General features: G+C 45.1%; 2 protein-coding genes across 3 annotated transcripts in view; one reads left to right on the top strand and one right to left on the bottom strand.

Annotated features, from left to right (window-relative positions):
• STAG1 (STAG1 cohesin complex component) overlaps positions 1 to 8422 on the top strand; it is a 149665-nt gene extending 141243 nt beyond the window's left edge. The window contains exons 29-34 of the mRNA XM_058811946.1: positions 147 to 352; positions 2516 to 2687; positions 3704 to 3814; positions 4583 to 4697; positions 5971 to 6051; positions 6135 to 8422. Coding sequence (XP_058667929.1) covers positions 147 to 352; positions 2516 to 2687; positions 3704 to 3814; positions 4583 to 4697; positions 5971 to 6051; positions 6135 to 6158 — 709 coding nt within the window. The 3' untranslated portion in view covers positions 6159 to 8422. The remainder of the gene's footprint in view (positions 1 to 146; positions 353 to 2515; positions 2688 to 3703; positions 3815 to 4582; positions 4698 to 5970; positions 6052 to 6134) is intronic.
• Positions 8423 to 10617: 2195 nt separating this feature from the next.
• The window catches only part of PCCB (propionyl-CoA carboxylase subunit beta), a 31160-nt gene continuing 16001 nt past the window's right edge, over positions 10618 to 25776 (bottom strand). For both annotated transcript variants that reach the window (XM_058812068.1, XM_058812067.1), the window contains exons 5-15: positions 24780 to 24893; positions 23721 to 23831; positions 23306 to 23414; positions 22280 to 22400; positions 18155 to 18236; positions 16541 to 16659; positions 15157 to 15269; positions 13012 to 13112; positions 11780 to 11878; positions 11542 to 11635; positions 10618 to 10889 (exon numbers count right to left, since the gene is read on the bottom strand). In XM_058812068.1, coding sequence (XP_058668051.1) covers positions 10768 to 10889; positions 11542 to 11635; positions 11780 to 11878; positions 13012 to 13112; positions 15157 to 15269; positions 16541 to 16659; positions 18155 to 18236; positions 22280 to 22400; positions 23306 to 23414; positions 23721 to 23831; positions 24780 to 24893 — 1185 coding nt within the window. In that variant the 3' untranslated portion in view covers positions 10618 to 10767. The remainder of the gene's footprint in view (positions 10890 to 11541; positions 11636 to 11779; positions 11879 to 13011; positions 13113 to 15156; positions 15270 to 16540; positions 16660 to 18154; positions 18237 to 22279; positions 22401 to 23305; positions 23415 to 23720; positions 23832 to 24779; positions 24894 to 25776) is intronic.

Genomic DNA, 25776 nt, shown 5'->3' with positions numbered 1-25776 from the left:
CCATTTCTCTTGTTCCAGGATGCCAAGGGACATCCTGCATCCTTGCAGCAGTGGCTCTGATGCAGCCTGGCTGCTGACACAGCAGCCATATCCGGGTGTCTGTGGGGAGATTGCTGCACTCTGTACCCCTTGTCTTTCCTTCCCAGGCACACCTACCTGGAGAAGTTCCTGACAGAGCAGATGATGGAGAGAAGAGAGGACGTGTGGCTGCCGCTGATCTCGTACCGGAACTCGCTGGTGACGGGCGGCGAGGACGACAGGATGTCAGTGAACAGCGGCAGCAGCAGCAGCAAGGCCTCCTCCGTGAGGAACAAGAAGGGCCGACCCCCCCTCCACAAAAAGAGAGTGGAAGGTTTGTGAGGGCACAGGGCTTTGGCATGCTGGACACTCAGGAGAGGGGGCTCTACCAGTTCATGCAGAAACACGTGATACGTTCTGGATGTGGCACAACCAAGGCATCTGTTCTGCTGGATGTGTCTTTAATAGAAATACCACCACAGCTCCCTGTTCTTGTTTGTCTTGACCCCAACTGGCAATCAGAACTGTTAAAAGATGTTACTGCTGGTGTCTGTGGAGTTACCTGCTCTTTCTCACTCCTGGAATGCTGGATTTCTGCCTATGGTTTCCCTCTGGGGAGTTGTTAATTCTCAGGGATTTGGAACAGATTCCAGGCAGAAATTCTGATAACAGATCTCTGTTGTTGCAGGGCCATTGGGAACAGTAAAAAGACACCATTTTTGTTTAAAATAGTACTGATAATCTAGTCTTGTCTGCATTTACTCTTCCTGGGACCTCAGATGTGTTCATCAGGAATCTGGCTGTGATAGCAAATTTCTTACAAGGCTGCATCTGTTCCTAGTCAATCTGTGTGCTGTAGTGTGGACTTTTGTGAATGCTAATTTGCTGTTCCACTATACAGTAGATGTGAGTGGGATCTTAAATTTCAGGGTTTTTCCAAGTTCAGTATCTATGGCAGTCCCTCAGTAGGAATGTAGTGTCCATTAGCCTGAATATACAGCAATTTCCCATAATATTTCTCAAAAGTTTGCCCATACAGCCAGGTCCATTCTCCACTGCAGCTCATGGTGAGCAGTCTCTGCACCAGGTCCTTCTCACAGCCAGCCTCAAATGTAGGTACATAAAATACTGGCTCCTTTCTTCAGGCACTGTTTTCCTTCTTTCAGGATGCCAAGATTTTCACAGAATTCAGCCACTGAGGTTTTCTTCTTTCCTCTTGTTGCCATTTTCATTCTATTCTACTGTATTTTACCAATATCTTATTTTTTTACCCTGGGGTGTGTAGTAGTATCTTTGTCTCCCAGTAAGGCAAATCTCAGGCTTAAGATGTAGTTTTTGGGCTTTCCTTATCTCATACTCTTTTTGTGTCACCCTCTTTCAGTGATCAGTAGAAGAGAGAATTGATTTCCAACACTTTCCATTTGAGAAACTTTTGTTTGTTTGGGTTTTGTTTGTTTGTGGTTTTTTCATTTTGTTTGTTTGTTTTTTTTCTTTAATTTCCACCCTAAAGGATCTAACAGGAGAAAGGTCACTGCAGAAATTACTGTGGCATCAAAGAAACATATCCAGTCCCCTCTGGTTCCTTTCTCACCTAAATCCAGCACGGACTGGCTTGGAGAACATTCCCTGTTGCTTCTGAGAGGAAATGTGCTCTGTGCCATTTCTTCAAAATGCCTTAAGAAAATCAACATGTTTTTTAAAAAAATTCCTAACATAAAAATGATTGAAATGTAAAATTGAGAATAAATAGGTAGCTTTTTAGATATTTATGCCTAAAGGGTAGTAAAAGGCAATGGAAGGGTGAGCAGATCCATGGAGATCCCCATCTACTTTTCTCACCATGCATTTCCTGTTAGTAAATCTGTGATCTTGTCATGTATTGTCATCTCCTGTCTTTCACTCCAGCAACTGAATTTTTTGTGTTTCTCTGCCTACATACTTCCTGCTCTAACCCATTCTCAAGTCCTCCCTCTTCCCTCCTCTCTGCTTTGCTTCCTTCCCAACATAAGCACAGGATCCCAGCTAGACCATCAGTCATCTTTATCTCATTTTTATTGCTAATTGTCACCTCCCTGCTCCACTCCAGTGGTTCTGACCGTTCTAAAGATCTGGAGTGACCAGATTTGGGGGTTTGTGCTCCACCTTGTCTTAGCTTTTAACTGTATCTTGGTTGCTGTAGGTGCATGAGATTATCAATCTCCAATTGTAAACTCAGGAATTGGGAATTACCTTGCTTGTTTATGTTCAAGATACCCAGTAGCTGAGGCCGTGCTGCAGTATGACTTTGTTTGCAATGGGGTTTGTGTTTGTTCCCTTTAAATTGTTGCTATTGCTGGGAATAGAGGCTAGTAATACTTAAAAGAACAGAATCTAAAATTAGAACTGAAAAACTTACAATTCCAAGCATTTATCCAGGTGATCCCTCAGTGCACACTTGTTTGAATGCTGCCCTGCATGTGGTCAGAACTGAGCAGTGATTTCAGTGTTCTCTCTCTAGATGAGAGCCTGGAAGGCTCCTGGCTGAACAGGAATGAGAACATCCATACTCCAGGGACACTGCAGACACCTCAGCTCACCTCCACTGTCCTGAGAGAGAACACCAGACAAATGGGAGAGCAGATCCAGGAGCACGAGTCGGAGCAGGGATCTGAACAGGATTTTTTACACAAGTAAGTCTTGGAATTTCAGCATCAGGTACAGTCAGGCAGGCAAAGGAATTGCTTGTGGTTTATAGGGATATTGTCAGCCTGTGGCTCCAGAGATACAGTGCTGATTTGCAAAGCCACCTAGAAATGCCTTGGCCACAGCTCAGCAATACTTGGATTGTCTTCAGGTCTCAGAAAAATATGTTGTAATGGAATAATAGTAGAAATTCCCTATGTTAAAACTATCCATATAGCCATACAGTTGTGGTCAAATCAGCCTAGTGCTTCTGTCCCAGGCTGGGTGGAATTGTTTCTTTGGAAGACCTGTAGATACTCTCTTTTCTTTCCCCCTGCCTGATATCAGAGTTAAGGTTCTCCAGACACCAGAATATTTTCTAAATTTCCAGCTGCTGAGCTAGTAATTCCTGATTTGAGGTAATTGCCCTAAGTTATCTATTCTTTTTGTCCCTTTGCTCCCATTTTATCACCTCCATTTAGAGGGAAAACACTGGTTATTTTCTGTCAGTGGGTGTTGGCAGCAGGTGCTGCCAGGATGCAGCAGGTGAGCACAGACCCTGGTGGCATCAGCAGGGCAGTCTGGAAGGTATTTACACATGGGTGAGGTACTGGCCCTTAAGTTGTAAAAGCCATTTGTTTTTCACATTGTGTGATATTTTTGTCACTTACTAATTTGGATCCATTCTTGCTCATATTTTGCCTCATCTGACACACTAAAGTACTATTTAATAAGAAACTTTAGAGGTGCTCCTGCTCCAGGTGCCTGCCCCTAATGGAGGAGCAATGTCAGTGTTTCCATACCTGCTTTTATTGCAAGTTAATTGATTTTTTTTTTGTGCACATACAGTGAGAGGAGACAGACTGTGGAAGGGAATGCAGAAGATGTGTACAATGGTGGATGGGATTTAATTATCCTAATCTGAAGCACGGCCAGACACAGAACTTGGAGACAGAAACTGCCCCAGAACAGGCAGCTCAGAACTGTTACTGCTGTGGGTCCTAACTTACTCCCTGTGTGTCAGTCCCCAGATGCAGATCTCGTGGCTGGGCCAGCAGAAGCTGGAGGATCTCAATCGAAAGGACAGGACAGGAATGAACTACATGAAAGGCAGAAGTGGCGTAAGGCACGCAGTGTAAGTGCTCACAGGCTGCTGCCCTCAGCACCATGTGCAGGACTCCAGTGAAATGTTCCCTTTCCTGCTCCTTGCCAGTGGTTTCTGTGCCATTTCACCCTTGTGGGAGAGCAGAGGGACAGTTTGCAGTGCTGGGATGGATCCAGCCCAGCAGTGCCATTCTCTGACTGTGGCCAGACACCAGGCCTAGTGAAGGTGCAGTTCCCTGTTCCTCAGAGGGTTCCATGGTTTGTGTGCTGTGTAATTCCCTGGGAGCTCTGCCCAGGAGCCAGTTCCTGTAGCTGTGCTCTCCATCCTTTTTGCCAAGGTGTCCCCCTGTGCAGTAATGGAGGAAACACACATGGGTGAACACTGGGGCACCACATGCTCTGTGCTGATCCCACCGAGTCCTTTCGCAGGGGGGCTGGAATCCTCACAGCCTTTGGAACTGAGCTTGAAGGCACTGCTGGGGTCCCAGGGCTTTACCAGTGACCCTGGCAAACAGTGTCACTCCTCCTTGGTAAAAGGACAGGCAAACACAAGAGCAGTTACTGCCCAGTAACAACTGCAGTTGCTGATCACAGTGCTGTCAGTGGGACTTGGTGCTTCAGCCTGGGCCAGGGTTTGGGGAGGGGAGTTCATGTGTGATTTTCCTCTGTTTGGTATTCCAGAGAGCCTGTTGGCTTTACCCTCAGCATCAGCATTAAATGATAGGATTTGAGCATTCTTTTTAATGACAGAGATGGGAAGTTTTTTAGCCCAGAAATGATTGACTCTCTCTTTAATCAGACGAGGTCTAATGGAAGATGACGCTGAGCCCATCTTTGAAGATGTAATGATGTCCTCACGAGGCCAGCTAGAAGACATGAATGAAGAATTTGAGGACACAATGGTCATTGATCTGGTCAGTAAATCTTATCAATGGCAAGTTTAAAACAGTGGAAAACTAATTTAAAAGGAATTTTAGAAGTGTAAACAAAAATTTCCAAAATTTTGAGTCTGGCCTCCAGTTGTCTGAACATTAGAGTGGGAATGATGTGAGAACTTCCCAGAGCCTCCAGCTGCAGGCTTGAGCCCAGTGGGTTTGTTCCAGAGCCACACCAAGGAGCATTGCTTAATGTTCCTTCTTCCCAAGACGTGTTCTTGGGCAGCTTCTGGCAGCAGCAGCATCACACACCTCAGACTTGTCAGCCCACAAGGATCAGGTTATGAGTTACAGGCTGTGCTGACAAAGCTCTTTATTGCATCCATGATGTGTCAGACTGGCATAGCCAATGGGTCTCTCTCTTTCCCTTTCCTGGTCAGTTTGGTTTTGAGGAGGTGGGCTGGGCAGAGGATCCTTACTCGAGGTCTCAGTAGGTCACAGCCAGAGGGAGCACAGGCACTGGTGTGTGGATGGGAACTCCTTAAACAGGAATTGCTCCCAAACAGGTCCCATCATCATTGGCAGCCTCAGTCCCTTCCAGTTCTGTGCTGACTGTTGGGAGAGGTTCCTTGCAGCACTTACAGCCTTAACTGGCCTCCCCTCTGGAAATGACTCCTCCCTTGCAAAATGGGATAAAGGAGCAGTTTACTTTACACACTTGACCATTTTTATGGCTGTTTCTCCTTTCACATTTAAACAATAAGCCCTAGGTTATATTAGGACTGGGCTACAGTGTCTTGGGAAAGGCTGCTGCATACTGAGGTTATTGCCAGCACTCATTTAATTACCAAGTAACATCCCAGGCAAGGAAGGAGTTGATGAAACCAGTGAGGCTCACACTTACTCCTGTGCTTGTGGGGAAGGACACCACAAAGGGTTTAAGCCTCAGAAATATTTCAGTATCTTCTGTACCCTTTCTGTTGGTTAATCCATTTTTGACCATGTCAGAGCTCATTTCACTATGAACTTGAAGCATAAAGAGTTAAGAGGAAGTTTCTGTGCAGTCTGGCCTAGAGTCCCAATACAGAAACATCCTTAAGTCAGCAGGAACCTTGGGCAAGTCCTTAACTGTGAGCACATAGTTAGAGTCCATCAGCTTTTACCATTCTTTCAATAACAAAGAGTGGAGGGAGCGCTGTCTTGTGTTTGCCCCAGAGGTTTTGTGGCACAGGGGAAGGTGGGGCAGGGACAGGGCCCTGTGGCAGGCAGGGCTCTGTGTGTCCCGTGCTGTTCCAACTCCCGTGTGTTGCAGCCGCCGTCGCGGAACCGGCGCGAGCGCGCGGAGCTGCGGCCGGACTTCTTCGACTCGGCGGCGATCATCGAGGATGACTCAGTAAGGGCTGGTTCCTTCTGCTTGCTTTGAGCTCTGCTTTGAGTGTCCCACCCCAGTAACCGCCGTGTTTTCCCCCTTTGCAGGGATTTGGCATGCCCATGTTCTGAAGTCTGGCGAAGACCTTTTACAAACTTGGAACTCTATTGTTTAGAGCTAGAGGCCTATATACTGTGATAGCTTGTATGAAAACCACATTTTTGATGTGATACGGTTTGATTTTTAACCAAATGATTGAGGTCAACCCCTTGGTGTAGTGACGGAGAGAAGAGGAGCTTCTTATTGACACACGGGAATGTTGGCCAATCCAGTCACCTCAGAAGGGCTGACCTAAAAAATCATTTGTATCCCTGTTCTTGACTGTCCTAATACGGATTTTTTTTTTTCTGGATGAGGAGGAAATTTTAAATTGTTAAGACAGCTGTCAAAATAAACACTGTTCTACATATGTTTTCTGAAAACAACATTGAGTGAAAACAGAACTTTTTTAACTTTATTTTTCTGCTGTACAATTTAAAACGGTTTTAACATTTGCCTTTTTATGTTTTCAAAGCTAGCCATTTTTATTAAACCTATGCCTATCAGCCACTGACTAGCAAGGCTGCTGTAAGCAGGTCGTTCTGGCTACAGAAAAGTGTTTTGGAACACACTGGATTTGATTAACATTATGGTACGCTTATGTCCTCTCATAGGCATGGAGAAGAACACTCTCAGAGAAGAGGTTAGAATTCTAATGACGTGCATCTCTGCCAAAAAATTTCAGATTCTGATATGATAAACCCAGATTTTATACTCTTGAGAAGATTTATTTTTATTTATAATGGGACATAAAGTAAGAGATGTCCATGAAGCCACTTTTCCAACAGATGCTGTGTAACATTCATTTTATATAGCACATGGGGACACAAAACCAGTAAATTTTCTATTGGTACTTGCTCTGTGCATTTTTAGCAACTTATACCAGCAAATAAAGTATTCTCAGTAAAACACACAAATGGTTCTCAAGTAATCACTTTGCTGTTTTTACTACCTACTTCAAGCCTGCCAACACAAGGTACATAAACAGCAACTTTCCTATTAAAAAAAACTAGTTCAAGGGTGGGGGAAAGGATCACTTTAGCATACTAAAAGTAATTTTAACTGTACCATAAAACAGAGTCTACTTTCCATGCCGTAAATACCCTTTTCCGCTATTTTTGTAAATTAATTTTGCCAGTTAGAAGTACTGTATGTGCTGCATAGAAATTTGTGCTTAGATGGTGAAGTTCTTAAGCTTACAATGGACTACAGCTACATTTTCAGTGTTAACTGTGCATATTGAGAGTAATTCTTTGGAAAAAAATATGATTTTTCAAAAAAGCTAAAAACATCAAAAAAATTACAAAAAAACCCCAAAACATTTGCAGCTAATTCATTGTACTAAGATATTTTTCAATGTCTTCAATAATTTGGAATTTCATTATGCTTCGATTTTATGACTCGATGTAGTAGCTGCTCCTTACCCAGCCTGGCCTGGCACCAGCAGTGCTGGCCCTCCACAGCTCCAGATCTCCAACAATTGGCCCCAAAAGCTTCATCTTTCTGCACTCAGTAGCAGTTGGGATACAAAGCAGACTGACCCACTTGGAGCACAGCAGTTTCAGAGGTGCTTTGGTTTTAGCAACTGGAGAATAATCACGGAGCTTTTTCTGTTTCAAGCTTTCTGGACACCAGCCCAACCCCTCAGTGCCCAGCATGGGCAGGGAAAGAGCCCAAATTGACCCAGCCCAGCACCTCACCCAGCTGAGCTTGGCTCTCACAACACGTGCAGTTCTCAGACACGGTTGCCAAAAATGTTTGACCAGGTAATTCAGCCATTCCTTAGTGTGGGTTGGGGATCTATTAATCCAAGAAGTAGCTGGAACTTTATAAACCCTGTTACCTCCCTCTGTGCACCCCCACGGCCTGGGAGCAGGAATGGCTGCAGGACCTGTCCCAGGGTCACTCTGTGAGCATGGTGGCACAACAGATGCTGCCCAGTTTGAGTCAGAGTCTCAGACAAACCTTGTGCTTCACAGTCCTCTGTGTGGAAAACTGATTCCTAATTTAACATTGTAGAATACTGTATAACAAACATTTATTATCATGGTACCTGCAATGGGTCTCCAGTTCAGTTTGCAGTCAATAGGTTTTTGTATTATGAGTGTCTCCTTGATTGGTTTTGCTAGTAATTCTGTAAATTGTACATTTACAATATGAAGTTTTTTTTCCTTTTGTACAATTTAAAACTGATGCTTCACCTTTCATTTAATAAACTATTCAAAATCATGAGTATGATGAGCACCCTCTTCACTATAGTTTTTTTTAAGTGCTTGTTTGGACCATCACATTTTGTCATCCCATGTAGTAGTAGGAATTCAAGGAATTATTAAAGGCAAAACTGACAGGTAGCTTTCATGTAGTCCAGGCTTCACAACCAGACCTGTACTCCACTCCCTTACCCACTCAGCCTCCAGAGTGATGGAAACCCTCTCTGGGCTTCTTTCTCCCCTCCACCATCATGTGGTTTGGTTGGGGGGTAGAGGGGTGGTGAATGTGGGATTGCTGTAAACCTGGGAAGGCACCACCCCAGATGCAAGAGCTGCACTGCTAAAACTTACAATTTCTTGAAATGCCACAAGGTTTGAGATGAAGTTCTCTCTTCTGCCCTATATGTCTGAAGTGACCTGGAGTCTGTAGGAAGAAACTGCCATAGCAAAGGCTTCAAAGTTCTAACAACCAGCTGGGCTAAATGGAGTTTCACAGATTCCTGAAACAAAATGTCCATGTTACTCCCATGTCTCAGGGAGCAAGGTGCTATTTTTGTCCAACCCATGAAAGATTTCATCTCTGTAGTGCTAAAGAAAACTGACTGCTTTATCACCTGGCCCACTTCCTAAGGAAAAATCACTGGAGTCATGAAAAGGAACAAGATGCAGCTGCTGAGGCACAGGGCTGATTCAAAGTGTCAACTACTCCCAAGACAAGAGTCTGAAAGCTCAGTCTCCAAATGCTTGTAAGTTATGGCAACTCCTGCACTGAGGAACACATTAAGTAACTAACTTGCCTTGCTGCTAAGTTCAAGGGCTACACATTATTTAAGGGATTTTATTTTGTACCTCTTGTTTTTTTAGGTGACTGGACTTCAAGGAAATTCTCAGAAGCCTCATCAAAGCAGCTTTCAAACCTGTTTCCAGCATGTCCTGGTAGAGCAACTGCCTGTTTGGAAATGGAGAGGATCTAAAAGCCCAATTATTGTGCTGGCAAGAGGTTGGAGTCTGTAGCAATACTGAGGTTAGGAAACAACTAACAAAGCTGTACTTTCCTCGTTATGACAAGTGAGTTTCTGTTTCTCATGGATTGTTTCCTGACTCTGGGCAAGCTGAAGAAGCTGTGTATGTATCCCTTCACCTATCACAGCTTCTGCCTCTAAACCTGCTTTACCTTTGGAAAATCTTCTCGGGCATTATAAACCCTTACAGTTTTCTCACAGTTAACTAGGAACTCCCACCATGGCCATGACACCCCCCACAGTAACAGCTGAATTTACCTTCCCCTGTTGCAGCCAGCTCTGTTCCCTGGGACAGCACCAGGAGCCTTTTCATACAGAAGCCACACAGGACAGCCAGTGTGTCTGCAGCCTGAAGGTGCTGCCTCCCTCCCATGCAGCCAAACACCTGGGGAGCTGGAACTCCTATTTGTACTGCTCCTTTTTTATTGTGCTTTTAGATGATGTTCAGCTGTTGCTTTCCCCCCCCCAGGTAGAGGCTCAAGCTCCACAGCTCTACTCACTGCAGCTTGCTGGGAAGAGAAGCTGCCTGGGCCACGGCTGTCCTAGCTCTGCTCCTTCAGGCTCGTGCTGGGTGTGAGCAGCAGCAGCTGCAGTGCAGGTAGGGAGGCTCTGTCACACAACAAATGCCAGTTACTCAGGGCAGCCAGGTGCCCACAGCAGCAGCACCGAATGTGACAGTGGCTGTTCCTCACTGTTCTGGGGCTGGAGGGAAGCTGCAGCTTCTACTGAGCAGGTGAGCACAGGCCCAGAGCTGATCAGAGTAACACCTCCTGCAGTGGTTCCTGGCCAAGCTGGCAAATAATCCCAGAGAAAGGAGGCTGAAGGGGCCTCTGGAGGTCTCTGTTCCAGCCTCTGCTGAGGGGGGAGGGTATGCATGTCCCACCAAAACTGCCCTTTTTGTCTGCTGTTCTTAAGAGTGGACTGGCTGTGCCTCCCCTGTGCCACCCACAACTGAGTCTGGGATCAGCAGGGCCTGGAACCCAAGCTCAGGATTTTCCTCTCTCAGTCAGTGGTGGAGCCAAATTCCAAAGTCTGTGGCAGTGGAATACCCTTGAACCCCACAGGGGTCCAACTTCCCTTGGGGTGGGAGGTGGTTCAGGCAGGACTGAGCCACCTCCAGGGCCTACAGAATGAGGGAGCCAAGGAATGTTTGACCTTGAGCAATTAGTAACAGCTCACCTGCAGCAGGCAGGGCAGGGTGTGTTGAGTATTAACCACCAAGAAAGGGTTTAGAGAGGCAAACTGGTCAGACCCCCAGGTTAAATATATGCTATGATTTATTGATGATTATTGGCAAAAATCAAAATTAAAAGAACTATTTCTATTGCCAAGCAGCACTCCATTAACCAGAGAGTTAACCAGAACTCATATTCAGAATGTCTCCCAGCATGGGCAGCCCCTGCTCACCCTCACAGTGGGATGTTGGCGTGTTTCTTCCAAGGACTGGACTGGGATTTACTGGCCAGGACATCGAGGTCATGGCAGATGCGAGTGCGGGTGGTCGAAGGCTGGATGATGTCATCAACAAACCCTGCAAAAGATGAAAACAAAAAAACCTTCAACCTGACCAACCATGAAGTGTTTGCCTCCCAGCCTTCTGTGCCTAGGCTAACCCATAAGTTAGCAAAATCAAAACAATAGCTGGAATAAAGAAGTTCACAAGTTATAAATTAACTACATTTAAAATAGACTGAGAAGGAAACATTCCTGAGTCTATTTTTTAATTCTGAATATAACTTGCCTTTTAGAGCACAGTTACTGCTCCAAAACTGGAAGTAGAAGCAATGGAAAAACTTGAGAACTGAGAGTTCTGGAGAACATAACTGGCCCTAATCTTTCTTCAGGCCACTGCTTTGCATTGAGGGCAGTATAAAAGATTGTCAAAGCACCTGTGCTGTAAAGGAAAAGGCTGAATTTTGAGACACCTTCTACTACTGACATCATTGAAAATGCACTTCACAGAGCAGTCCCTGCTTTTTACCAGGCTCTTTGCAGCTGAAGATGTGTCCTGTGTCCAGATGTTGTCCACATGCACAGGCTGTGGTTAAGCATCACCTTTCTAACTCAGACACAACTACCTTACCTAAATAACTTAATTGTTAGCAAAAGGTTTACTCAATAGCACAACTTTATCTCCATGCAATGCTAAACCAAGTGAAACACAGTGTGGGAGACAACCATACCTCTTACAGCAGCAGGGAAAGGGTTTGCAAACTTATCCACGTACTCCTCCTCTGCATTTGCCTCCTTTCCTCTGAAGATGATCTGGACAGCACCCTGGGAACAGAAGGGCTCAGTCAGTGACAGTTCCTCAGGCCGTGCCCTCCAGGTGAGGGAGCATTGCCCTGCCATGGTGCTGGTAGGGCTCTGGTGCTGCTGGCAGGGCACTGCTGCACCCCAGTGAGGAGGGCCTGGACTCACCTTGGCTCCCATCACGGCCACCTCAGCTGTGGGCCAGGCGTAGTTCACATCTCCTCGCAAGTGCTTGGAGCTCATCACGTCGTAGGCACCTCCATAGGCCTGTGACACAAACCAGGGCAGCCACTCCAGGAGTGGCCCTGCAGCAGCAACAGCCTGCATTGCTCCTGCAACCTTTCCTAGTCCAGAGACAAGCAGCTGGGGCTTTTCTCTGAAGGAAAGCGTGAGCATCTCCACTTTGTGGCAGCCATCTCCTAGGAACAGACACCACTTCAGCCAGAGCCCCAAAAAAGCAAGGAAGGGGGCTGCTGACAAAGCCCATTCTGCAAGGCAGGCAGGAAGGGGTCAGTGTGTACCCAGCAGGCCTCAACCTGCACCCTGCACATGCACACAAACCAAGCAGGCAGTGCGCTTCTGGAATTTCCCGGCCAGGGAATGCAGCACTCAGGCTCTGCAGTGCTCCACTCTGGAACTGGAAATGCTCCAGACAGCAGTGATGAACAGATACTGCAGGACTGCAGAGCAAACTGCAGTGCAGTCCCTGTCAGGGCAGTACTGAACAGTGCAGCAGGGCTGCAGGATGGACAACTACTGCATGGAAATAGTTGGAAAAATCAGAGAAGGCAAAGAACAGAAATTTCTTCTTGATTTTTGCCATGACAAGCCAAGAGAGTATCAGAAAAGCGAGCAAGAGGGGCAGAGCAGCAAGGAGAAGGCTAAGGTTGTAAGGTGCCAGCCCCAGAGCTTATGGCAGTAGGGTGTCAGGTACCTTATGGAGAAAGGAAGATGAGGTAGAGCATAGCAGAATTCTGGGGAGGAAAAGAAGCCACACCAGTGTTCAACCTGCAGACAGCAGAAGACAGATGCTGGCTTTGCAGAGGGAGGCTCAAGAGGCAAGAAAGCAGAATTGCTGCAAACAGATGGCATGTCCTTAGTGAGACAGGCTGGGTAACACAGGACAAGTACTTGAGTTAAGGCTTTCCAGAGAGAAAGCAGGGAGCAGAAATTGGGAGTTCCAGATGGGTACAGAGACAAGAGGAAGGAAGGAACTAAGGTCTGGGAATAGAAGTGGCCTCTCATAATGTTATACAAGGAGGTGTTACCAAATGGGACAAACAGAGATGTGACAATAATAGAAAGCACCACTGGGACAGACGGACAAACCTTGGTTTAACTAAAATTGCCACTAGTTCAAAAGGAACTCTGGAAGACCTCCATGGAATTTGCCAGCTTACCTTTCTAGTGATGACAGTGATCTTAGGCACAGTTGCCTCTGCAAAGGCAAAGAGCAGCTTGGCACCATGACGAATAATCCCCCCGTACTCCTGAGCCGTGCCTGCAAAGGACAGGGAACTGCTTCACTCCAGGGAATATACACAAGCCCATCATCCATCACCAGGAGCAAACCTGACCACCACCACAGCCATGTTAATACCCTGGAGAAGACCATGCCAGGCAGTGTTCTCTGCAAGACACTGAGCAACTCAACCATCAGAGCAGCAGCTGTTTGTATGGAAGGTCAGAGAAGCAAAGCTCAGCTAGATGGAACCTTCATAGGAACAAAATACATTTAGAGCATCTTCAAGACTCCAGATGTGACCAGCAGGAGGAAAGAGAATCTGTTAGTTAATCTGAGATTTCTAATGCTAATGGGCTAATCTTGCCAAATTCCTTAAAACACAGCAGTTTTTGGATCATAATCAAACCTCAGGTCTCATCTCTTCAGGTTTGTCTTTTTTTTTCTTCTTCCGTTTATCTGCTTTCAAACCAAATTTTATTGTGTAGTAACAATCAATATTTATTGTGCAGTAGCAGTCACTACTTTGAATTAGCTATATGGAAACAGTTCTTGGATTCTGAGCAACTGCTCAAATCTGGATTGCTGGAGTGTCTGCTTACACCAAGCCACTGCCTGGTCCATACCAGGGGAGGTGGCTGAGCCTACACTGGGGAGGAAGGAGAGGAACTCCTGGTTAAAATGTGCCAACTCCATTGTGTTAAAACAGGAACTGGAATGTGGAATAGTCACATTCTAATCCTTTGAGAACTGCAGAGGCCTCAAGGTAAACCATGGTTTATACAACAGTATTAACATTAGATTTGATTGTATAACATTTATAGTCCTCTCTCAACCTGTTTTGTAATGGGTCATTTTACTGCTACCTGCTCAGAGAACCTGTGCTGAAAGCAGGCCCATCACAGCCCTTTCCTCACTGATGTACCTCTAAACACAGTCATTTTCCACTGAGAAGTGTCTTGCAGTATCAAAGAGCCTTTAAGAAGCCTGAGCATGAGGCAAGCACATTGTCCTTTACCTTTATTTTGAAGTTTTACATCACTGGAACCTAGGAGCTGGAAGCTATTTTTCTGTATCTTTTCTGTCTTTCAGGTTTTCTCCCTTCCTTCTTCTTCTTCTCTCTTCTTACAGAATGTGACATTGAATGGGTTTAAAGGTTTTCTATGTTCAGTGGTCAAAGTCTATGTTTTGATAGTGATCTTATGCTGCATTTACTGTTTTGCTAATGTTCCTTAATTTTCTATAGTTTTCCAGTAAACTTTACTGGTTTTTATCTCTTGAAACTATTTGGTTGGGATTTTCTCCTTTGTGTCTACCCAGAGCCCTAGGTCTGAGTGACAGGGCTGTAACAGCCCCTCTGGGCAGCAGGTGCAGCAGATGTGGGTGGAACATCCTCAACTGGCCCCAGCTGCCACTGCTCCATTCCCAGAGCCAGCAGTGAACTCTCCCCTCATCCTGTCCCACAAACAGGGACACCACTGGACTGCCTCCCCTGGCCCAGCACAGCCTGTGCAGGGCCTGCTGCTGCCACCCTGCCCAGCAAGAGCTGTGGAGGGCAAACAACACCTAAAAACACAGCTCAGCATTTACCTTGGTATAATACAGCCATCAGTGTAACCTCACACCACTCAGAACAAGGGCAGCATCTCCAGGGAATGCAGGTTTTCCCCTTGCACAGGTCACAGTCACAGCTTTTGGCAGTAGGACAGAGCTTTCCAGTGCATGGTGTCCCCAAGCCTGGCCCTGGCAAACTGGCCATCCCAGTGTGTCTGGCAGGCTGCTGGAGACTGCAGTATTACCTGGCTGTGTGATGTGTCTCTCTCCTTAGGTAACTCCAGCAAAGCCTTGTGACTCCTGACACACTGGTTATTTAGGCACTATTTCATTTTCCTGCAATTTCTTGCACATTTCACTGTCCTTTGTGATGACTACTGTAGTTAGAATACAGAATTTCTCTCCCAAAAAGTGGGAATTTAAAACCTGGTTTAAGTCTACCGTAGCAAATGTCTTCTCCGAGTTCTGAACATGGATTTTTAGCACCAACACCACCATGCACCACGTGAACTCTAAGGGTAAGGCATACCTGGCAGAAACCCAGGAACATCCACAAACGTGATCAGGGGGATGTTGAAGGCATCACAGAACCGAACAAAGCGGGCTCCTTTCACAGAAGAGTTTATGTCTAAGCACCCTGAGGTTAAGAGTACAGAAAAAGGGGTTAGCAACTCCAGGGATCTGCAGTAATTCAAGGTAACTCAAAATCACACTATTTTAGCTGTATTGTCTTCTTAAAACAAAGGAAAAGCTCATCTGTAGATAATGTAGAGAGAATCTGCCATGAAGCTTTCCTGGTTTAGAACTAAGATGACAGAACAAGCTACACTCAAAAGCTCATTTCATTTTTCTGATCCTGTGTGCAAAGACTTTCTATCCCAAAACATAACAGTTTAATATCATACATGTAATTTAAAACACTTTTCTGTAACTCTCTCTTCATTAGTATTTTTCAGATCAGTCATACTGAAAGGTAACAGAGTTCTCCATTAAAAAACCACAAACATTAAACAGTCCAATAATTTTTGAGAAAAATCAGCATTTCTGGTAGACACACTGTGAAGTGTTTCTGTTTCAGTGCCATTTAGAATTATATTATTTACAACTATATTAAAACAAAACACATTTTGTATCAAAGCCTCTATATGAAGTGTTAAAATGAGCTGTTAAAGTTTAAAATGCTAAATGAAGGTGAAATTTATTTTAAAACCTTCTGTCTAGTTTCTTGATGCTCATATCTTGTAGAGATGAAATGAATGAAATACCATACTGGGTCATCTGATTTTTTCAAACAAATAGATACAAGAATTTTAAAAAATGAGAAAACCACAATGTTCTGACTAGGGAAGGTCACTTCAGAAATTACTGAGTAAGGAGAGAAAGCAAAATCCCTGACAGTTATGAAGGGTGATATTAGCTAGAGCTGCACGTGGTACCTTCAGATCCAAACCATGTGAGGTAAAGAGCTCCACACTTGTGCATCTGAAGGCTTTGCACTGTTCACTTACAGTGAGATAGCAAAGTCCCCTCACCCTACAGATGAGTTTTAGGGTTATTACTGCCATGGAAGGAAGTGTGAGGTTTCCATGCTATGGTTACCCCAGTTAATTACAGGCTGCTGCCAAATGAGTGGTGCTCTTCTCCCCACCCTGTGTGCAGCTGCTGCTCCTCCTGGGCTGGATGCAGCACTGATTTAATCACCTGGGAGCAAGATCACCTTGATAGCCACTAAAGAAATGGTTTGCAGTTCATTTCACAGCTGTATTACAGTGAGGTTCAAGACAAAGCAAGCAGTGGAAAACCACAGAATGAGTGGAGGAACACACAGCACAACAGCTCTGACCTTATACAGTGTGCAGGGAAAGAGACAGAGGCAAGGCACTGTGAGAGCTCACACTGGGCTCTAACCTGAGGCTACTTTGGGCTGGTTGCCCACGATCCCAACGGTGCGTCCGTTCATCCTGGCAAAGCCAACCACGATGTTCCTGGCATAGCTTGGCATGATCTCAAAGAATTCCCTCTCATCCACAATCTGCAAGGGAGAGGCAGGCAGAGTATGCAGTATGAGGCCAAACAGAGGTGCATAAATACACAGGCAAACACAAACTCAGCTACCTTAGTATTGCAACTTTTAAAAGAGTTCTGAACTTGCAGAATTGTGAAGGAAAGAGAGAGAGGGAAACCTTTTAGTCTTTGCAGCCTTCACTGCAAGAATTAACTACAGAAACTACCAAAACTGTCAGTTAAGTGTTCCATCAGGGAACACCTTTATGACTGAAGGGAGCCTTTCTTCCTGGCTTAGAACAAAATGCAAATCACATGTTAAGAACTTCTTTCTCACCTCTTAATTAGCAACAGCCTTACAGAGCGATTTCCAGTGATGAAACAGTACTTCCTGGAGCCCAGAAGCTCCCGGTGACACATTTGATGTAATCTCGCTCTCTTGGCAAGCTCAGAGCCCTTTCCTGGAGAAGCCAGCGCAGCCCTGCTGCCCCAGGGTCAGTGCTGGCCGTGCCCCAGGGAATGCAGGGAATACAGTGCCCAGGCAGCATCCACCTGGAACCACACACACCCCTGTGGCTGCACTTCCCTCGGGCTGGAGCTGTGTGTGCCCTGCCAGGGACACCCCTGGTGCATGAGGCACGATCAGAACTCAGCACGTTCCAGGAGATCAGAATCATCCATGGAGCAGTAGCGACACCTACACATGGCTGCCTGGGCTTCCAGCAGGATTCCCCAGTTCCATCTGTTTTTGGCAGCTGTTCCCAAATACACTGCAGTGTGCCAGTCATTTCATTAGCCTCAGTTTTAAAAAGTTGTGAAAAATGTAAGCAGTATAAAAGTGGTATTACTTCTTTCTGTAATACTTCCCAAAATCTGTGGGAGGGCTTGAGGGTTTTCTCCTAATTCACCTAACAATTTCTATTACATGCCACCTTTTAACTTTCATTACACACAGTGCTGAAAATCACAGTGGAAGAATCCAGGGATTAAAAATACCCTGAGCTTGCTTTCACCACTAAAATGAGTCTAAATGCAGCCAGTTGCAAACTTTGTAATTTCAAAAAAATAGACATGTATTTTCTTGTACTGCATATGTACATTATCTCTTAGCATAAACAGGGAAGGGTAAATCTCTGCATCCTGGGTACTTTATTACCTTTATACAGAAGTGCCAGAATCCAAGACAGAAACACCAAGGTTCAGGGAGGGGCCAAGCAACAGAACTCAAGGGGGGTTCTGACCCCAGAAAGAATTAAATTGCATCACCCTGCATCTGTATATAGAGCATAAGATGTATCCTGAAAACAAATCTTGGGATTCTGTTAAAATATATTTTTTCCCCTGCAGTTTTTGTTGCCCATTCACAGGTAGCTACTACACAGGTAGAAAGTCACTCATGAAGACTGAAATAAATAAGTAACAGTATCTATATCTTCAGTGCCATTCTCCTGGTTTCTGTGCATTATTTAGACCCAGAATGTAATTAATATATGCATCTTTAATGTGAACACTGTCAGACTTACGGAGTGTATGATATCCAGCATATCATAGGCTTTGGCTGACTCACTTGGGACAATGGTGTCCAGCTCTGGAACAGGACGGTCACTGTGGAGAGCAAGTGTGAGCAACAACATTTAAAGACCAAAAGAACACCAAGACCAAAAATTCAAGTAAACATTTCCACCTCTCAGAAACTTCAGAACCTCCTCAGAGATGGAGAAAAGAACCGAACCGGTTCTGTTAATCTCGGGCAGCCTGAGCAGCCTCCTGCTGAAGGAAACCCCTCTTCCAGAGGCAGCTGTGCTGAGGAAGCCCCGAGCTTCCAGCGGGGCTGTGCGGACACGGCCGGGAGGCGGCCGGGCTGCAGGGGGCACTGCCGGCTCACGGGATACACGGGTGTGGCTGATGCCTTAAGTTTTAGCTTCCATATTTTTCAGATTCTCTACTGTCTTAGTGTGTGACTCTGAACTTCATGTTAAGTGTTAGTAATTCTCTTCACAGGGTAGTTAGACAAAACAATCCCTTTCCAGCTTGAGAACCAAGGACAAATGTTACAGCCTCAGGCCCAAAGTATAAACAACAGCAAATTGAGGAGAACAAACCAGGAGATGGAACTTCATAACCTGAAGCTGTAATTGGACAATTGACCCCAAAATTCAAATGGACCAAAACGTATAAAAGTGTGAAAACTTGTGACCAGTCGTCCATCTTGGGCAGAGCCACAGTTGGGCTCTGGTACTGCCCAAGGTGTATCCTTTTAGGGCCTTTTAATAAATACCTGCTTTATTCCTGTAACTCTGTGTAGCCTCTGTTCTGGGTCAGCCTCTCAAGGCACCCTGGGGGCACAGCCCAGAGGCTGCAGGGGACACGGGGCAGCAGCAGCAGAGCCCAGTCCCTGCAGCTGCCAGGCAGAGCCCTTGTCCCAGGGCAGCCTGAGGCTCCCTGTCACACACAGCACCTCAGAACTGCACACTCACCTGCCTGCCCACGCTGACACCTGGAGCTCTGAACACACTGAGCTGCAGGAAACCTTTCCATGCTCATTTCCCCACCCCAAACAAGCAGAGAGCAGAGAAATCATACAGAGAAAACATATCCACCCTGTGTCTTCCCTTCACAGGCTGTGTTTAAAGACTCTCCTGTTTCTCCACTTACAGTGACACATTTCCACGTGGAGGTTTCCTGTAACACAGATGCCACCCCATCAGCAGTGACAGGATCAGTTCCCCAGCTTTGATCACATTACCCTCATTAGGGATCCACTCAGCAGTGGCACCCACGGGGTCTGAGGATTCAGTGCAGGGTGTCAATTTTTATCAGTCACCACTGAGAAGGTTTCAGGGAGTATAATATTTGTGCTATTCCATAAAAATAGTGATCTCTGTAACAAATGGTGTTTCTATGGGAGTTCTTACTGAATTAATATTTTAACAATGCCATGGTTTAGTACATTTTGAATAAGACAACACAAGGCTCTAGCCACACAATTCAAAACTGAAGAAAGTGATGTGCAGTTTGACAAAGTCAGACAAAAGTTTAAAGTGCAGCCGCTCCATGGCTGTCTCTGGGCTCCCTCAGACACATGGGATGAGGGAGGCACAGCCCCTTGCAGGGAAGGGAAGAGACACAGCCATTTATAGAACAAACCTGACAGCAACACTTCAAGTGCTTTTTCCATACAAATACAAATATTGCACACAAACACTTCCATAAAATGATAGAATGGAACCTTAATCTGAAGAAGCTAAACTTGTTTTAACATACTAAACTGTAATATAAAAACAATTCTAAACTTCCTTGAGTGTAAAGTAGATAGAGATGTGCTCCAAGCTCTGTCCCACACAGCTCTGTGACCTGTGGTACCCAAAGGATAGCAGTGAAAAGATGAAATTATTGCTCCCATAAATTCACAGTGCTGAAGGAAATTTTAACAGCATTAAAATACTCATCAGCAAAACAAAGACATTATCCAGGACACCATGTTTGAAAATCTCCTTCAAATATCTACAGACACAGGACATCTGGAGCTTGCTGCTGCACTCACTGGGCTTCAGAGGTGTTTGTCCCAGCTCCCACTTGGTGGGACAGAACTGCTGCTCATTGTTACAGCCTGTGACAGCTGGAGACACCCTCACCAGATGGACACTGGGTTTCATTCAGTGCAGAAGTCAAACTGCTCTTGGTTACCAACAGCTGGCAATAACCTCCTCCAGAGGTTTGTAGAGACACAGAGAGAGGTAAAATCCCACCATGCCGTGGAGCAAATGCAATGCATCAGACACCTCCCAAAGGCAGGGGACATCTCACCAGGGACAGCTGGGTACTGCAAGAAGCTTGTGAGCCCTTGGAACTCAGGCCACTGCCAACACACACTCACCAACACAAGCTTCAGCAGCCAAGGCTGGCATTTTTCAACACCAAAAACAACTTACCTGAATAGAGGGAAAAACAAACCAATCAAACAATCCTCAACAGCCCCAGGACTTCACAATAAAAGCACAAGTAGGTTACATTTAATTTGTGGCAATTTCTTGTGTGGTGCAATAAGAAAGCAATCACTCTAGAGGAACAGACTGGGACTGGAGCAGCTGTAAGGATCAAACACATCAATCCCAAGCAGAAGGAATCTATTAAGATGTCAGTTTGTCCAGATGAAATAATACCAATCTGTGCATTAGAACAATAAATGGAAGAGCTATTGGAAATGCTGCTATAAAACCAAATAAATTTAACAAATATATTTGCCTTCACATGTATAAAGGCTACTAAAATGAAGTTCTTAGTACAAATTGCTTTTATTATATCTCATGCCTTGTAAAAGATCAGTTTTTTTTTTTCTTAAGGGACACAAATCTCTTATACTTTAGTAGCTACAACCTCACTGCTTCTCACAAATAAAGCAGTTATAAAGTACATTGATTTAAAAAATGGACTGTTGCTTCTACAGTGAAATTAAAACACCAAAATCAAGTCTGTAGATATCAATTATCCCAGTAAAACTTGTTGAATGCTTATAAAGACCATGATAACCTCAAAGATAATCCCCCAATCAAATACAAGAGATTTGCTTTGGTTTTGTCACTAACAAACCAGAGCAGCTGAGAACAGAACAGAACCAGACTGGCACAGTTTAATGAGCTCCTAAAGATCAACACCTACCTCAGCAAAATTTAGGATTAGTAATTAATTGACCTGTCAGGCCATTCTCTAAAAGAAAATGGCAAATTTCTTTTTTAAAAAGTGAGAAATGTATGTCAGGGACCAGCACAGTGATTTGTAAAATCAATCCAAAAGCACCTCCTCAAACAAACTTACACAGACACTGAAAAGCACAATGAGGGATGAAGAGAAAATAACCTTCAGACTCACAGATTAAAATCATCACACATGAAGAGCCACAAGACATATCACACACATGTGAGGAGCTGAAAGGAACTAATTCAGGCATCACTCCCATGCAGGAGAATGCAACAGCCTCTTGAGGGTTCCCTAGGGAAAGGCTGAGTTTCGAGTGCAACTGGAGCTTGGGTCAAAATGCTTTTACTCCACTGACATTCTCTGCCTTCCAGCCCTAGCAAGGCTCTCTGCTCAGTGTCCTGTGCTGTCTCTCTGGCTGTCTCTCAGCTCCTGGAAAAATTCCCTGATAAAAGTCCAGACAGTTGCCATTTTCCCCCTCTTGAAATGGCTCAAGTTCTTCCTGTATTATGTTGCCAACTCCACAATGAGCCCAAGACAAGTACATAACACACAAAGCTTTCTGCCTCCTTGTTGCCTGCCCACCTCTAACCCTTACGAGCAGAACTCATCCAACAGACACAGCTGACAGAACAGGGCAAGTTCTCCCCACTGCCACTCACTGTGCTGTTTCCTACCTCTCTTGCTTGTTCTAAGGGACTGGGCAGCCCACCTGAGCAGAGATTGCTTTTCCCAGCATTCTGCACACAGCCTGGACAACAGCCCTTTCTGAAAACAGAATTAAACCTAACAGCGAACACACACGTTGGAACACTTCCCATATTCACATAGAGAATGCAGAATTATCTGCCAAGATCCCAGATACAGAACACCCCTATCTCTGTGCCCATAAGCCAGAGAAGCCATGAAATGCAGTGGCCAGAGAGCCCAGAGCTCAGCCAGGCTGCCCTTACCTGGGATCATGGCACTCGCACACTGGAGCTGGGTCCCGGTTGCTCAGGGGTAAATAATTAAAGAACTCCCGGAGGTTCAGCAGAGCATCGATGTCATTCTCAAAGGCTCTGTGTGCAACTCCTGCACAGACACAGCACAGCAGGTATGGAAATCATTGTGCAAGCCTTCCTTTCCAAACAGATATCAATAAAGATAGAAACAAGCAACAGCAGGACTCTTTAAACTTGAGCTGTTAACAATCAGGAGTCTTAAGCCACCAAATCTGACCAGCTAAAAATATCTAGAAAACATGTGCTGTGTCAAACTTCCTCCAGAACAGGTCTGCATTGTTGACCTCATATGTCAAATAATGTGCAGTGGTTTATCAGCTGGCACAGCCCTACCTGGACTCCAGCCTTCTGGAACTCTGACTGGGTTACTGTGCTTGGGTTACACCCAAGTGTTGGACTACAAGTGCTTTTTATAAAAGGGCTGGATCTGGGCAGCATCTGTGTGTGTGGTTTTGGTTCACCATCAGCTCAGTTCACACAGAATTTGAGAACCTACAGTCATTTGAGCCTTGAGAAGATTCATGACCCACAGATGTTTTCACAGAGGGGAAAAGAGGGAAGAAGTGCTTCAGCTCACACTGCCACTTGGTTTGTAGTTAAGCAGTTCAATCAATCACATTAGTGAGCAAACAAGGGACTGCTGAGAATCTTTCAACCCATGCAAATGTCTGGACAACAAACAAAAAAATCCCCACCCCAGGCTGACTTCACTAAGCCCTACTCCCTGACAGTATTCCCACTTCTAGCATCTTTTGTGGGTTTGCTACTTTCTCTTCCAAACCCCAGAACTCTCCCTTCTTTGTGTTGTGTTACTAAACAGGAGCTGCAGGAAAGCAGATGCAGAGTCAGACCCTGTGCTTAGGCAGAGCTTTGTCCCTTAGACTCATCTGGATTGGCCCACAGGCTGTTTAGCCACAACTACTCTCATTTACTCTGAGCACAATTAGCATGTTCAGTAAAGCCCCCAGCTCTCACCAGACACTGCAGTGTGTGTCTTTGCACCCCCAAGCTGCTCCTGGGTGACATCTTCATTGGTGACAGACTTCACCACGTCAGGCCCAGTGATGAATAGGTAGGATGTGTCCTGGGGTAGGGGAAAAGCAGGAACAGTGAATGCCAGTGCCAAGCTGCAAAAGCACCCAAGGAACAGCCACAGCCTCTAGAGACGTCCCTTAAAATAAGAAGAGGGACAAATTTCTTTAAAAGGCTGCATTGCTTTTAAAATCCACTGAAAATGCAATTGTCCACAAGTTACCTGGGAAAGTTTTTCTCAACTTTTCATGCAAAATAAAAATCCAAAGCAGGAGATCATATTGGAAAATACCCATTCCCATATGGTCACTTAGTGTGTGATCAATGTCACCAGCAGCAGCTCAGGACAAACCCTTACCTTCACCATGAATGTGAAATCAGTTAAGGCAGGAGAATACACAGCTCCACCAGCACAAGGACCCATGATGAGGGAGATTTGGGGAACGACACCAGAACACAAAACATTTCTCTGAAAATGGGAAAAAAAAACCCAGCTGGTTTTACCAAAGTGTATCTTTGAATCTGTGCCCAGATTCTGCAAGAATTCACCATCACAAACAGGACTGCTTTATCTACTGGCAGACAAATATCTGGAGAGAATCTCTTGATGCAAATTGAACCAAAATGAGTTTCTTATTTCTGTTCCCATACAGCTGATTCCCTTTGCCATGCAATGACTGCAAAGGAGATAGCATGAGCCACCTCAGCAGATGCTGCCAGGGAAAAACCTGCACTGAGCCTGCAGTGGGAAGGAGTGGATGTCCCTGATATTTGAATGTGTATGTACTGTGCTCAGAGGTAGAAGCAAGCTTACTGACCAGGTGAGGGAGGATTTTTTAAAATCAGGTTTCTGCACTGGCTTGAATTTTACACAAAGGTGAATGGCTGCCATCCAGCATGGACGGTGTGTTGTTCAAAAATCCACCTACACTGCTTGGTGCTCCAGTGGGTGACAACGACTTCTGTAACTGTTCCTCCCAGACTGCACCCCAAAACCTGGCAGCATCTGACTGACCTGACATCCCACCTGCTTTCCTACTGAAAGGACAGTGTTCTGTGCATGCAAATTCATGAAAAGTATTTCAGCAGCATATAAAAGAATGTCATTTCTGTGAAAAAATGAGCAGAAGTGCACCTTTGGGAAAAAGTCTAGGACACAAAACTTTCAGCAGAGCAATCAACACTGGACATCCCCATTCTCACTACACACTGGATCACAGAGCTTTACAGAGCTCAGCATGACCCTTGGGTACATTTGCCAAAAGCTAAGAAAAGAACCAAGGTCTGAGTCTTATTATCTTTTATCCTTTGGCTGTAACAGAACAATAACCTTAACATCTACTTACAAACACCCACTTGCATGTTGTGCCCACCTTTGAGGATGCCAAAGTGCCTGGCCATGCAGCAGCCTACTCACCAAAAATATGTCTGCATAGCCTGCCAAGGACTCCACTCCCTCCTGGATCCGGGCTCCTCCAGAGTCATTCAGCCCAATCACGGGGGCTCCAACCATGGCAGCTTGATCCATGATCTAGTGATAAACACAAACTCCTCAGTATTGACCCAGCTAAGCTGAACCCCAAAGAATATCTGCCTTCCCAGCTGGGCATCTCCACACTCAGCACTGGATCTGGATAATGCAGTGTGAGTGACATGGTCACAGGAGAGGGGCTGTGCAGCTGAGGGCTGCCCCTGTTCATAAGGGGCCTCAATTGCACCTCAACATCCCCTCAGTTGTGTCTCATCTGCTCCTCAAAGTTTGTTGCAGTAGTGGCTGTGGAATATCTCTAAGCTGTATATTCTAATGCTTGATTACCCTTTTTAGAACTTCTTTGGGAGGACTGAATTACATCTTTCCTCCAGAAATTTAAACATTACATTGGTCTTGATACACAGCAGTGAGGGAGAGCAATTAGCTATTCTTGGCCTTTACTTTTGGGAACATTCAAGTACCTCAAATCTCTCTTCAGTCTTCATATTCCTCTTCATGTTTCCAGGCTAAGCACCATCAATTCAGTCCCACATCCTGTTTTCTAGGGCTCTGATCATTTTGGTTACTTGCCTCAAGATCATACACAATACTATAACAGAGCCTTGAGTAGGAGGACTGAATTCTTTACATTCCTTGCACAAAATATTCCTGATTATTGAATTCCAGTAAAATGTCTGCCATTTTCATAACACTACAGCACTGGCACATTATGTTAAGACCTGTTTTTAACATCAAGATCTGCTTTAGCTCCTAAATAATTGTTGTAAAACATCAGTTAATCCCCATTTTGAATTTTGAAGTTGCTTTTCCCTGTCCTTTCAATCATTGTAATAAAATTATTTCAGACAATCTTTAACTTAAGTGATTTACAAATCCAGTCCCATCTTTCAGAGTGCTTGTAGCATCAGCCTTGAATTTTATA

The sequence above is a fragment of the Ammospiza caudacuta genome, chromosome 11 (assembly GCF_027887145.1).
Source record: "Ammospiza caudacuta isolate bAmmCau1 chromosome 11, bAmmCau1.pri, whole genome shotgun sequence".
NCBI classification, from domain to species: domain Eukaryota; kingdom Metazoa; phylum Chordata; class Aves; order Passeriformes; family Passerellidae; genus Ammospiza; species Ammospiza caudacuta.
The sequence above is the reverse complement of the archived record's forward strand: the minus strand, read 5'-3'. Positions and strand labels throughout refer to the sequence as shown.